The sequence below is a fragment of the Pygoscelis adeliae genome, unplaced genomic scaffold (assembly GCF_000699105.1).
Source record: "Pygoscelis adeliae isolate BGI_AS28 unplaced genomic scaffold, ASM69910v1 Scaffold121, whole genome shotgun sequence".
NCBI classification, from domain to species: Eukaryota; Metazoa; Chordata; class Aves; order Sphenisciformes; family Spheniscidae; genus Pygoscelis; species Pygoscelis adeliae.
This window is the reverse complement of record NW_008824359.1, coordinates 6,736,923-6,751,665: the sequence shown is the minus strand read 5'-3', so window position 1 is coordinate 6,751,665 and position 14,743 is coordinate 6,736,923. Positions and strand designations below refer to the sequence as shown.

The following is a 14,743-nucleotide window of genomic DNA, read 5'->3' as shown; positions in this document are numbered from 1 at the left end:
TTCTGATACAGGCCAGGATGCCATTGGCCTTCTTGGCCGCCTGGGCACACTGCCGGCTCATGTTCAGCCGGCTGTCGACCAGCACCCCCAGGTCCTCTTCCTCTGGGCAGCTTTCCAGCCACTCTTCCCCAAGCCCGTAGCGCTGCCTGGGGTTGTTGTGGCCGAAGTGCAGGACCCGGCACTTGGCCTTGTTGAATCTCATACAGTTGGCCTGGGCCCATCGATCCAGCCTGTCCAGGTCCCTCTGCAGAGCCTTCCTACCCTCGAGCAGACCAACACTGCCGCCCAACTTGGTGTCGTCTGCAAACTGACTGAGGGTGCACTCAATCCCGTCATCCAGATCATTGATAAAGATGTTGAACAAGGCCGGCCCCAAAACTGAGCCCTGGGGAACACCACTCGTGACCGGCCGCCAACTGGATTGAACACCATTCACCACAACTCTTTGGGCCCGGCCATCCAGCCAGTTTTTGACCCAGCGATATATAGGTGATAAGACAACAGTAGCACTTACAAAGCCTCTTACCTTTCGGCTGGGTGCTGCTTAAAATGTTCTCAGTGGTAATAGATGTTTCAGTGGAGCAATACTGTGATTAAAATGAAGTATTGTTCAAGATATGCCTGAACCTCTTAATGAAATAGTGAAAAAAAAATTGTAGTAGAAGAATAGAAGAAACGTGGCCAATTACAGTAACTTAAATGGCCTTGTCGCTTTGGCTGAGGAGATGTGGATGCATATATGGCTGTATCAGTGTTTGTCCTTGGATTGTGTGGTTTTGCTGTCTGTATGCTTTATTTTACGTGTGGGATATACCAAGCCTACATGCAGCACTTTCCCTTTTCAAAGCACTTTTCAGTCTTTGCCTGGTAAATCACTGCAAACTCCTCATATTCCTTATGTCGCCACAGGAGCTGTGTGAATGTCAGGGGATGGATCCCACACCAGTGCTCTGACCTCCAGCCCACCCTTGCAGCTGATTTGGGACTCTCACAAAGGTTTTTCTTCTCTTGCCTGATCCAAAAACCCCATCATCATCAGATCTCCACTGACATTCTTGGTGTGGACCAGCCTCATTCCTCCCACCCCATTTACTGTAGCACTCATTCAGAAATCCTTCTTGCTGACACATAGGCACGTAATTTGATTTCTTTTCCCGCAGGTGGTTGGAAAATTGTTAAGCTAATCTTTGTATTTACAATATTTGCTTTCAGATTAGTTAGGGTAAGTCAAGATCATTCAATTGTGAGACAATATTTGCACAGCACATACTGCAAAGACCAACACAGTCACCAGGCTTGGTTATTCTGCTTGTGTAAACAACTTGATGTTGCAATTTTCTCATTACCATTAAATTGCCATTTTTAATTTGTTTCAGAAGCCTTCATCCTTTGAGAAAACACTGGTTTAGAGAGATGTGTAAATTATGTGTGCCCTTTAACTGTACTCTGGAAAGGGAAAACCAGTTGTGTTGTATCTAAACTGGAAGATTGCACTGAATTTCCCGATGTGTTTACATGCACAGGATTTTCATACAAGTTGGGCTTGAGATTAAAATACTGCACTGGGATAGCTTCCACTGAAATAAACTGCCTCTGAATATCAGGCCATAAATGAACATTAGGAAGAGTCTTGTGAATTAGCAATGAGTTACTGCAGAGAAAAATTGCATTTTGTGAAACAGGGCTCTTCATGTGCTCCAAGACATTTCCTGTGCTTCCAGGGTGTTTTCCTTAACATTTCAGGTTAAGATTTCTGATTCTAGGATCGACCTCCCACCACAGCCCTCAAAAGACCCCGAGAGACCCAAGAACAACATTTTAGGACTCGCGTGAGTGTGGTAAATAGACCTGGACCTTCCCATGGGTCTCATGGTTTGTTTAATTATGGAGTGGCTTAATACTGTTCGTACCCTCCCGTTACTCGCTATTTTACCTTGTATTCGGGTGAGGTTTGTTGCCTGTGTATAGGAAGCTGACTCGTGTTGTATCTGGGACATGCAGCCCCCGACAACAGCAAAGTCTTTTCAGTGCCCTCCCTATGAAAGCACCATTAGATCTAACTAATACTCCATGTCCTTAATTAAATACCTCTGGTGCAAAGAGCATTACCTTCTGTGCTTGGAAACTGCAGTGATTACTCCCCTGCTGGAAAAGTCATTTTTTGGTGGTTGTTTTTTGAGTGGTTTCACTGGTTTAGTTGTTTGTTTGGTTTTGGTTGTTGTTTTTTTTTTAAACAGGAATTAAGCTGTTTCTCGTGCCATTGTCCAGTTGCAAATTGGCTTGAGACTGACTTGTGCCATGGGCTCTGACCTCCAAAACTGCCCACTCATTTTTTTTCTGAACTAATCAGCTAGGTGAACTATTTACAGTTGGCTTTTGGGTCTTCTCACTGCTTTTGCGGCTGCCCCTGTCTGAGTAATTAATGACAGCATGGCTTGTTTATGGTCTTGACTTACTAATGCTGTTGGCTGCAAATGCATTTTTACCTCTGGGACGTGCCAGTTTCCTGGTTCTAGTCCCACCTCACCAGCCCAGGTCAATTTTTTGTGTGTAAACAGATTTATCCTGTAATAGTTGGAGAGAGACTAGGGTCATTCATCAGTCCCGTAGAGAACATGCCCAGCCAGATTCTTCCCTTCTTATGCTTGTGCAACTCAGCAGAAGTCAGAAAGATTCCTGCAGGATAGCTAATTATAAAAAAAAAAAAAAAAAAAAAGGAAAGAAAAGTAATCCTTTCTTTTCAATTCAGGATACAGGCAGTCTTAATTGGAAATAAAGGTATTGGATAGTGCATCTCACGTCCAGCCACATGCCCAGCCCTGATCCTTGTTGTATCAATTCTTACGGGAGTCATTAATGAAGGAACTGCTATGTGGATCTCTTAGATAGGATAATACCACCTACATTTTATAGACTGAGTAAAGGGTAAGGAGATGTTACATAGCAACAGATGATGCAGATAGTAATAAAAATAACATCCTATGGCCTTGGAAAGGGTTCGTTGGGTTATGTTCCAGGCCTGTTCTTGGCAATCATGCCAAGCGTGCCACTTCATCAGGGAAAAAACAGTTTGGTCTCCTACTCTCTCTGGAAACCACTTACAGACTCTCAATGCATGGATAGTCACAAGCATTCTGCTAATTTCCAGTCTTAGTTTATTGATAGCTACAGTACTTCCAGTCTTCTTGGGAATGATGTTGTCTTTTGGCATAAATGACATTTTTTCCCATCGTATAGTTCTCTAGATATCTTTCTTTCCTTATGTTTTTTAATGTGTGTAAGGCTACTTCCTTAGTGATTTGTGACTCGAGCACAATCGCTCCTGCCATTTTTTTAATCATTTATTTCAGAAACTGCAAGAAGGCGGTCCCATTATCTATCTACCTTTGTTGCCCAGTTTGGTTACCAGTGTCTGTTCGGTTGAGTTAACCATAGGTTGTCTCTGCCATGACATGAATTGGAGGGGAACTTCCTTTCATGCCTCTGGATTGTTAGTAAAATTCTTCACTGTTTTGCCAAGGCAGTTTGTACCAACATCTAAAAACTGCCACCCTATTACTCATTGTTAAACTGTCATCAGGGACTGTCTTAACACTGGCACTCAGAGAAGAAGGATCTCAGTGGTCATATCATGCTATTTTCAGGATCATCATCACATGGAATTGAACTGGGTGAGAAATTTCTCAAGGTCTGAAGCTGATGAAGTCGTAGGAGCCAAAAGGTTGTCTTTTCTTTGAGGGAAGACTGGGAGAAATTAAAGAAGTTGAACTACGCTGCCTTTTTTGCCATGTTCTTCTTTCAAAGGACTTCCCCAATGGAACCAGATTAAATAGAAATGATAGAGGTGAATGTGGTGCTTTTACTAAGATGTTGGAAGTAGATTGTCCATTGCAAACTTCTCCAGAGGTTCTCATTCCATTGCTTTCTAATCCCTCACACCCAACTTGGAAAGCTCCTTGGAAATGCCTCAATCAATGGCAAAGTTAGAGGACTGTAATGAAGTGCACGTGAATGAAAGTCCTTTAAGGAGTTGTTGATCACATTATAAGATCCACTAGACCGCTTTGGCACTCTGATTTCCAAAGAAATGCAATACAGGCTACTTTGATGTTTGAAGGCAGCTTCTCTGAAATTCCTGCCTGGGCAAGAGAAACCCTGCAAAAACTGATAACTTTTAATCTCTGCCTTGTTTGTTTTTCCATAGTGAAAATTTGCCTTTTTGGAGCCGGGGGTGGGGGGTGGGGGAATTGCCTAGAACACGGAATGGTTCACAGTGAGCTGGTTTGCAGCTCTTCCCTGTCAGTTCGTGTTTGCCGCACTCCTGTAATGAGCATTAGATGGCACCCTCCGTCCTGAGACTGCTTGGAGAAGCCTTGGGAGCTTCTGCATTCATTATTAGCCTTGACCAGCTTCAGTTTGGCCATTCTTTGATTTCATAGCACAGCCAACTAAATTCTATTCATTCCTGTGTGGAAGTCTAAATCCATATATTTGTCTACAAAATAAGGTGTTGCACTGTGCTGTTGGTAGAGAGAATGTTTTTTCTTGCTGCTTATACTTGTTTTTGCACAATGTAAAGCATTTTCCATCCTCTTTGAGACCAGCCTATTCTGTCTTTCCCATGAAGCTCTATATAAGCCTTCATTCTCTCTGTTAGCAAAATCCTTATACGCTGCCGGGAATGAAAAAGACGATTGCAAAAGTCCTCTTTGGTTTTGGTTTATATAGAAAAAAAGGATTTTTTTTTACTCTGAGTGATGAAGTGCATGCAGGAGACTGTTCTTATAACAGCAGGATGAAAGATTGTCCTATCATGCTTGTCTCCAGGATGCTGGTTATACAGAGGAAGACTTATCCATGCCAATTGAAATTCTAAAACTTTACTGTTGTGGTGAGCATTTTTCAGTTAATTTGGCAAAAGGTTAGAGGCCCTACAAGCAGAAGAGGCAGAGAATGATGGCAACAGGCAGGTTTAGCTTCTTTGGGCACTGGGCAGCGTTTTGCATGCTAACTCCACTGACTGTAGCAAATAACATGCATTTGCATCGTTTTCAAGTATGTGTAGGAGGGAGGAGCCTGCACCAATTTGTCTGTTTTAATTATAGATGTTCTACCCACCTTCCTAATTGCTCCTTCATTAAGAAGTAGCTTGTTCTTTCTTTTTTTTCCCTAGGAGCTAAAAATAATCAACTTTTGTTTGTTTCTGTAAATATTTTTCTTTTTTCGCCCTTGAGGAGATAATTATTTCTATTGTTGCATGAAGATGGTGGCCAATACAGGAGGAATAATTAGAGCAGATGGCTGAAAATACCTCTCTTGTAAAAGACATCTAGTGTAATAAAATACCTCCCCTCCTCTTTTTTCTCCTCCAAATATATGTTTTTCTTTCCTTCAGGTGGATGGGGGTTGGGTGGAGGTGTAAATCTTTTCCTGATGTATTAAACTGAGGAGCTGTCAGGAGTTCACAGCCTGGAAAGTGAGCTCCCTGTATCCATCACTGAAATTAAAGTGTTTTCAAATGTGGCGTGGAGTCCTGGGTCTACAGCGTGGGGAAATATATGCTGTACTCCATCACTTAAAATGTTAACCTTGTCTCTCCGTGGTGACTGAGGACAGGAACACTTGCTCTCCGTACTTGCTGGTTAAATGGCAATCTGTCAGCACCAAGGAAAAGGCTACCTTGTGCGTGTCAATCTCTGCTGTGTCTGCAGTGTTCGAAAGCTTTGCTTGTTCGCGGCCACGCACGCCAGGAGGGGTGCACCTTCTTCCTGCTAGAGATCGTAGGAAGAAACCGGGAGAGTTTCTTGCACGTGCAAGCAGGTTGCTGTCGTGCAGGAGCAGCATTGTGCTCCGCACCTTAGTGGATGTGTCTGGGGGAAAGGATAAAGCTGGCTATCGGTGGTGGAGTCAGCGGGAAAACCCTCCTGACTTCAGATTTCTCTCCATGGCCATGTCGCAAATAACCCCCAGCTGAAACCCACAGCCCAGAAGATGAAAGAGCATTGAGCACAGCAGCAAGCAGAGTCTGTGTTTAACTACACCCCAGGTTCTTGGTTTGGTTTTAAAATTTCTGTCTTTTTCTGATCAGAGGATGAGGGCTCTTGTCTTTGTGTCTGTAATGATTGTTGCAGTCCTTTTTTTCGGGACTATACTCTAAAAAAGCCCCACCTAACCAAACAAATTGTAAAGATACCTCAAAGTGAGATCAAATGATCTAGACAGTGTCTAAACAGGAGTTTCTCAACCCTTTTAAACCCAAAGACTATCTTACATTTTGGGGAAGAGGGAGTTAAAAATCACCAGATAAACATGTGTTGTGTTGGCAGAATGATTGTTATTTACAAAAACTTAGATGAAACATTGAAGGAGTGCTCACTTACAATCCCTTCCCTTTGTGACTTGTTTGCCGGCCTGTGTGGGAATGCCAGTGTATCACTGTTATTTATTCATTTGTTGCAGTTGCTGCCGCTGTTTCTGAGCCCTGGTAGTCACAGGCACAAGCTGAGAAACTGGTACTGAGAGAATATGTCCCCAAAGGCTCACATAAAGGCAACCCCAGGCTGGCTGACAACAGCAGCAGCTAAAAAACATATAAATGGAAAGAAATCTGCCTGAAAATGGAAAAAGAAGGTGCAGCAGGGAGGAAGGGGATAATGTGCTGAATTACAAGGAGCTTGTGAATCTTTTATTGTCTGCTATTAAAATATTACTTTATCTTTACATAATTCATTCATGGTTTTGGAGCTCTAATGGGGAGGGAGTTGATACACCCCAAAATTAACCCATGTCATACACAAGCTATGGTCTTGGTACATAAAAGTGTGGTCTTGAAATGACTTGCGCATGACGCACACCGAGTGGGTGTCAGAGATGGGAAGAGATTGCAGGACTCTGCTTATTGAATTTTCATGTCAGCTCCCCTCCCTGGTCCTCGTGCTCTTTTGTACCCCAGCAAGAACAACTGGCTCCTTAGGGATTCCCAGTGCTTGTGGTTTCCCACCCTCCCGAGGTTTCTGCCCATATTTTGCAGGCTTGGTTCCCTACTGAGATAGTGGCATCTGCTGTACAGGATTCAAAAAGTGAAATGTTGCCAGGGTGGGTTTTCTATGGATATCTGATGTGAGGGCACATCCTGCAAAAGTTTGGGTGTCCGTTTTAAGTGTTCAGTTTGTGCTGTACTTTTGTCCTTGGGGAAAACACCAGAAGAGTCTCTTGCCTCAATCTAGCTACTGATTTTTCTGAACCTTGCAGGAATACAGCTCTTTGCAGTGTCACTCCTTCTGTAAAACCTGGTTGAAGTTGACCATGTTCAAGTGTGAGCACTGACAGCAACACAGATGCAGAGACATTATGGCCTTATACACCCTGTTTCGTCTAAATCATCTTTCCAACTGTCTGGTATGTGCTGGAGCCAGTGTGAAGCTGCCACCTCGCTGCAGCAGCTGCAGCCAGCCAGCTCCAGCTCCATCATTCAGGGCTTGTTTTATGCCACCTCTTCTTTCTCCCATCCTGACTTTCAAGCTCCCTGCCATTTGTTGTGCCCCGTGCTGAAGCTGGAAAAAGCACAGGAGGAAAATGCCTACTGCCAGCCGCCGATGAGCAGCTTTCCCCGGCTCTGCGGGTTCCTCCTGGTTCATTCAACAAGCACGCACGGGATGGGCGCTCAGCCATGACCCTGGCGCTTGCAGCTGCTGCTGCTCTTCAGTCTTACTGAGAAGTGTTTAAATTAAACACCATAGGTCAAATGCTGGGTGCCAAGCAAGGGAAAATAAAGAAAAGGAAAGAGTTTTCCTTCTGAGAAAAACCAGTGAGGGGGATGTTCTTATCCTGCTTAGCTGCAGACAGAGGGAAAGGAGATGGAGTCTCTGTGTGACGAAGATGTTTAGGACACGGCCATACGGCCCTTCAAGAGATAAGATGGCTGTCTCACTGTTTTTTCTTTGCAGTCTCAAGTGATACAGTTCGTCCCAGCGGCTGTGAGAACATGCTCAGCCTGCAGGGCAGCAAAGTCCCCCGTGCCACCGTTGGCATGCAGAGATGGTGGTGTTTGGTGTCTGTAGGGTCAGTGTGGGTTACAGCCTGTCCCATATTGATAAAAGGGCAGCTAGACAAGACAGTCATGATAACCAAGGAGGTTCCCCAAGAACACATGGAGGGAAATTAGCAGGACCAGATGAGAGAGTGGATTTCTAGAGCTGTGAGTCTGTCACCCACCCTGCTTGACAAGGGATGTGCAATTAGTTTATGTGTGTATTAGTCTGTGTTATTTTACTGTGGACTGCTTAATAGGAACTGGACATCACCACCACCGTTCGGCAGAGGACTTAACGAGTCCATTACAGTTGGAGAGTGCACTGTGCTTTCCTCCCAGAAAACAGGGAGGGTAACCATATGGGATTCACAAGGTCCAGGCAAACTGTACTTGCAATTCAGGGCAGTTGGCCATTTCACTAGCCTTGCACTAGACCACAACTCCTTTCAAAGATCTTATGGGCATGCTCTTTCACCTTAGGGAAGGGTGTAGGACTGCAAGAATCACCAAATAAAATCTTCTACTATCTCATTTCCCTCCATCAGTTCAATGTCTTTCCTCAATTACCACAGAGCTGCTTTCCCTCTAACCCCCTATTACATTCTTCTGCGCTGTGGTAATTTAAAGTACTTTCCTTGAGCAAAACCCCTTTTCTCTCTTCAGACAGATTATTTAGATCTATTCTCTCCATGATAATGCAAGGATGGTACAAGTGATTATATATAACTCTTGGTCCTGTGTTATTAGTTGATGTTCATCTGTTTGCTTTTATTAAAAAAAAAAGAAAAAAGAAAAAAAGAAAACAAATCAGAAATCACTTGAAAGGTGCATGTGCAGGTGGTGCACATGGCAGCAGACTAAGCCAGGCTTAATTTCTCACTGGAAACCTTTAGTTACAGACTGGGTGAAACGACAGAAATTCTTATGACCTTGGCCAAATTATTTTCTGCCTCTCTGTAATCATTCTTGGGTAGTAAACCTTCTTTTGAGCAATAAAATCTGTCTTTGTTTCGGTTGATGGTGTAGGGACCACCTCTTACTGTGGACACATGTATCATCTAAATAACAGAGCACTTGGTTTCAGAATATTTATAACTTTTCTGAGTTACGTTCTCAAGATGGTTGATAGTTCTTAGTTTCCCAGATGGTTTCAACCATTTCTTGTGCCTTGAGATCACTGGCATGTATGAACTAGTGGCTTTTATGCCAGAGGGTATTGGTAGAACTGAATGGGTATGGAGTCCTCTAAGAGGTGACAGCAGAAACCTAGCAAGAATAACTTAAACACCGATGTTCTATAAAGAGAAACTTAAATGAAGAACTAGGGTGTTTTCTAGTTAGAAAGGGGCATCATCTTAAAAAAAAAAAAAGTCAAATTCAGAAGAGGAGTTTATTTTTCTTAACTCTTGTAAGACTTCTACCGACAGTTTACTAAGTTTTTGGTGCTTGCAAGAAGAGCAACCTGGTATATTCCTTATGCCCTTGCTTTCCCATTAGAGTTAATTGGAGGCTTCAAAGTGACTTCGGAGGGTTAGAGTGATGTCAGAGTGACTTCAAGCCATTTAACAAACCTTCTCAGCAAAATGTTCTGATGGATCCCACCGTTTCACAACTGTATCACGCAGTGTTTTGCTAGCAGCATTGGTTGAGGCTGTGCCAGACAGGAATTTATGGAATTGGCAATTTTGTGCTACAGTTGGCTTGATAAGCAGTGTATCTGGGAAATGTGTGCCTTTCCATGAACTGTACCCTCCTCTGTCCCCTGCTCTGAGATAAAAACAATTGTAATTATCTCCTTTTTCAGTGGATCTATTGTATACCCCTGTACATCGTGTATAATCTGGTTCAAAGCACTATCAGTGAAGAGTCATTCACAGCCTCTCTGGAAAGACAGTGGATAAAGATATCTATCTTTTCAGCTGGAATTTTGTCCTAAATCTCTGAAATATATTAATATATGTTTGCAAGTAATGAAGATGAAACTTGTCCTATTACACTTAGCAACCATGGAGAAATTGTATTCTCTGTAAGAGTTGCGTACAGATGCGAAGGCTCATCTGCACTTCTGTAATGATGAAGTGGTTCACTCCCCCGACGCCGGGGACTGAGTTCCCCAGATGTTTTCATTGCGTGTGTGTTAATTCAGTCCCAGGCTTCACTCTAAATTGAACCAAGTAATTCCCTTTGTATGGAAATTGTAGAATGGGACAGGGGATAGAAAATACCAGCATCCATACCCTACAGACAGGATGGACATAAACCAGTTGTATCATTTAGCCTGGAAACCAGCACCCATCCGCTGGTGCAAATAATTAGGACAGTAGTCACCATATAATAGTTATCTGACCGCTCTAGGTGTTATGAGAAATGCTGTATAAAACATCAGGCACATAAAGATAAAATTGACAATAGCACAGCCAAAAGAATAACTATCATAACACCACCAATATTGATTCACCTAAACTGCAGCTCCGGAGCAAAAGCTTTAATGGACATGATGTGCTCTGACTGAAAATGGACTAACTATATTTTGATTTTGTATTGCGTTTATTCTTTCCACTGCTGTTTCGGATTAACACAACCCAGTGAGGACCACAAATATTTCCATGTCTCGATGAGTTGAGGTTGTATTTGCTAGTTCACGTGTGAGTCCAAAGAATATGTTATGAATGCCTATGTCCACACTTGTGCACACATGCCCATGCAAAAATATGCACACATTCCTCAAGAAATCGGTCAAATCTTCACTGCAGAGTGCCTGCTTAAAGTTCAGAGGTAAGGAGGAGCCATGACTTGAAACAGGCAGACATCATTTTGCCATTGCTTGTCACGAGTCAGTCTATTTGCTGTTTTCAAGTTAATCAGTGCTTTATTTGGAACTGATGTGCGAGCCATGGAAGGAGAGGTGATAATAATACTGCATAAACTGAGAGAGCTAAAAAGGTATTTGAAAGGAGGAATGTCTCTCTAAATGTGGATGAGTGGCAGGAGAGCCTTTGAAAAATCCCGTAAAGCAAACTATTGCCCATCTAGCTGGATGTTTTAATTGTAAACTCTTCAGGCTATTTTTATGACATTGCCAGGAATTAACGTGCAGTTCTGCTTTTCGGGAGGCAGAGAGAGACACACACCAGGAAACCTGCGGACTTTCCACAGCCAGCCCTACAGCAAGCCCCTTGTTACCCAGAGCAGAACAAGACAAGGGGCGACCCCCAAATTGTGACAGGCATTTCTGAAGGCCAAGAACCTCTCCAACCCCAACGTCCTTCCATTCCTTTGCTCTACGTGGGGTCCCACTGGGAAAGTAGCCGGCATGGCATTGGCATCTCCTCTGCCATGCGCTCAGCAGGCTGGCTTCCCGAAGGGTGGGAAGGGGTGAGTTTTGAACCTCTCTGGGTCTTTTTCTTTCCAGCTTGCCCTCCAGTTTTGTGGCCGGTGGGACGAGGACTCCAGCTGGCCTGCTGGTCACCAGCCGCGAGATGGCGATAACGTCACGATAGAAGAAGGCCGGACCCTGCTGCTGGGGACCACCACCACCAACCTCAACCTGCTGCATCTCAAAGGTCTGCAGAAGGGGGGTTCAGTGCTCTTGTTCCTCCGGGGCTGGAGTTTTTCACGGCCACGATCTCCCCTTCTCTTGCCCAGCTCCTGCATCAAAGGAGACACCTGGTCAGGCAGGCTGAGCCTGCTCTCGGTAGATACAACAGCATGGTGACAGGGGATGGGGGAAGCGTTTAATTATTATGTATGCAGAAGGCATCGTTTATGCTGTTTGAGGCATAATGACAATATGAGTAGGAAGGCTTTTTTTTTTTTTTTTTTCTTTTTCTTTCCCCAAGCTACTGAAAGCACTGCTATCCTGAGTGGCGTTCAGTGATAATGGCAGTGCTGATAACAATAATCAACGCTGTTTTGTTTGGCATCTTTGAGGCAAGCGTGTTGCAAAAGCCTTTACAGAATTAATGATGTTACAGAATTACAGGCCACAGCTACCGAATGTAATAAATAATCCAAGATCCTAGAGCACGGCTGGTAGAGAGTAAATAACCGAGCACAATTATGGGGGGGAAACACTGGGTTTGCAGGGTTCACGTACCCTGGGGTAGACTCAGCATAAGTGTCAGGAGGTATATCTTTGTGGGTGTCAAAGTAAGAATTAGAATTACTTGTAATTCAGTGCCAGAAATATTTCTCCCTGGAAATTAGGCCCTGGTTGTGAAAACTGTTGTGCACATGCTTGGTATTAAGTGAATGAGTTGTTCTGGTGAAATTGCTTGCTCAAAGTTAAGCCTATGTGTGAGCCTCTGCTGAAATGGAGCTCAAAAAATGGAAAGAGGAGTTTTTATATGTTTAAGGACCTGGATCGTCTTTGCTGGTAAAAATGATTTTATATTAAAAGGATGTTAAAGGTACTATTTTTTCATTGAGATGATGATAAAAAACATGCATTTGACAATTATATTTTAATCTAACTTTGAATGATCATTCTATAGAGAAAAAAAAATTTCAAGTTTATCCCTATTATTTCCAAAAAACTTTGAATTTGCTCAGTCTAGGTTCAGAGATTTTCAAGAATTGCTACACCAGGCATCATTCCTGTTTAAAAAAAAAAAAAGAAGTAAGCATTTGAGATTAAAAAAAAGTGAAATGTTTTAGTACAATTTTCATCTCTTTCTTCCCCAGTGAAAATCCTAAATCTGGGTGATGCAAGATTCTTCTTAACCCCGGTGTGTTTATGACATACAGTAGAGGAGATAGGTCGGAGCCCCAGATTTCTGCGACTTTGGCTGCAAATCTGGATGAGGATTTTGGGGCTCAGTCTCTGACTTTGTGAAGAAGTGGGGCACAATATTGCAGCAGAAACCCTTTGAAGTTTGGGTGTACTCCAAGACACATTTGATCTATGAGTCAGCACTCATGAAGCAAAAGGAAGTCTGATTGAATTTAATGAAGTCTGGAGCAGTATCTTCATGGCTTCAGCTCATCTGACATTCAGATCATTTCTCCCCTTTATCCTGTTTTCCAAGAAGCTTGGTATATAATGTAGATTCAGTTAGGAAAGCAGCATTAAAACATTCTAGATGGTGTTACTTTCTGCATTGCTATATGTCAAACAAAGGGACCACACATTTTAGAAGCAGAAACCTACAAGCTAATTGTTTATCTGAGCTTCATCTTTGCTGAAGTTTCCTTGTTGCATCCATCCCCACTTACACAGGTGCTGCTAGCTGTTGAGCTTTGGTTAGATTTGGAGTCAAGACATGCTGAGATCTACTCTGATCTGAAACTGGATGGATTCATCTTTCCTAACCTTACCCTTCTTTAAGTTGTCCAGAGCAGGGGAGCTGTTTAGGCTCCTGTATTGATAGAGAGAAACACACGCCACCAAAGACTTGTTCATCTTAAATATTATAGATACCCATCTTAAGATGAATCACAGTTAGGTGATCCCCTTCGAGCAGCAACTACTGAGTCTGTGAACATGTCAAATAATTGCCAAGCTTACCCAACTGCAAGATGAGCATGACAATAAACCCCTAACCTGTAGGTGGGTGTAGATATGTGGTTCAATTGAAGCATCGCATTCCTATTCTAGCTGGCGAGTTTTTCTTAGTTGGAGCTGGAGAATGGGATTAAATTGTAGTTCTGCTCCCTTTGGTTTTCATGACGCAGCATCAGGCTGTCTGTGCACTCACAAGCTTAAAATATAACAGACCTTATGGATGAAAAAAAGCTGTAATGCTACTGAGTCCACTCCTGTGTGAAGATGCTGTACTACCAATTTTCTGGTGCTGTATTCAGCAAACCCAGCACATGTTTACAGGCCCATTTTTTGATATTCCCCTTTTTAGGACACCATGAGGATTTTGAGTACTGCCCCTGTGGTCTCTCATTATGATGATTTCAACATTGTAGAAATTATTTAAAGAGTATTATAACGACGATGTCAGCTACGTGTGCGGCCTTACAGTGACCCTGCTTTGGCTGTATATAGCCAAATACATATAGTGGTTCTGGTAGTGACCAGGCTGTCTGGACAGAAGACCTGGAGACCAAAGCAATAGAGAAATAGGATTAGGCAGCTGGGTCCTGCTCACTGCCACGAGGGCTCAGTAGTTTCTACTTCCCCCTCAACGAGCAGAGCATGAACTCGTGGTTATTGGCAGTGGAAAGTTTAATAGCCAGACTGTGAAACTGCTCAGACGATACTGATTGGGGAAGAGATACAAGATAGGCAGATTGTAGATAACTGTAAATTCAGCAGATTGCAGTTATTTTTGTAATCCCAACATCACAAGTATGGAAATATTTATGATAACCCAGGACAGATGGAGATTTCCTTTGCGCAGAGCTTACACTGGAGTAACTCCTTTGTGTTTGATGGGTTGATACCTCAGACATGTGCTATTGCCTTTGTCTGAATTTATAGTGCTCTAGGGAGGTCTGGAGACCAAAAAAAGCTGTCTGGTCTTTCCAGAGTACCTCGGGGATGAATTTTGGGGTCATGCTGCCAGTATACCCTGGTGGGGTTGAAGATCCCCTGTTGCCTTTGCAACGGCAACTTTGAGATGGCCATACTTGCAGGCATAAGGGAGAAGATTGCTTTGGCCCCTACTCTAGAAAAGCCTCAATACTACTTGTCACAGCTCTTCCTCTCACTTGCAGGCGTTGCTGTGTCTTGGCAGTCCCGCTCAAACCAGCCTGGCAGTT

General features: G+C 43.2%; 1 protein-coding gene across 1 annotated transcript in view; it reads left to right on the top strand.

Moving 5' to 3' along the window:
- PKHD1 (polycystic kidney and hepatic disease 1 (autosomal recessive)) overlaps positions 1-14,743 on the top strand; it is a 279,334-nt gene that overhangs the window by 81,538 nt on the left and 183,053 nt on the right. Inside the window, exon 36 of the mRNA XM_009319748.1 lies at positions 11,445-11,595. Within this exon, the coding sequence (XP_009318023.1) occupies positions 11,445-11,595 (151 nt within the window). The remainder of the gene's footprint in view (positions 1-11,444; positions 11,596-14,743) is intronic.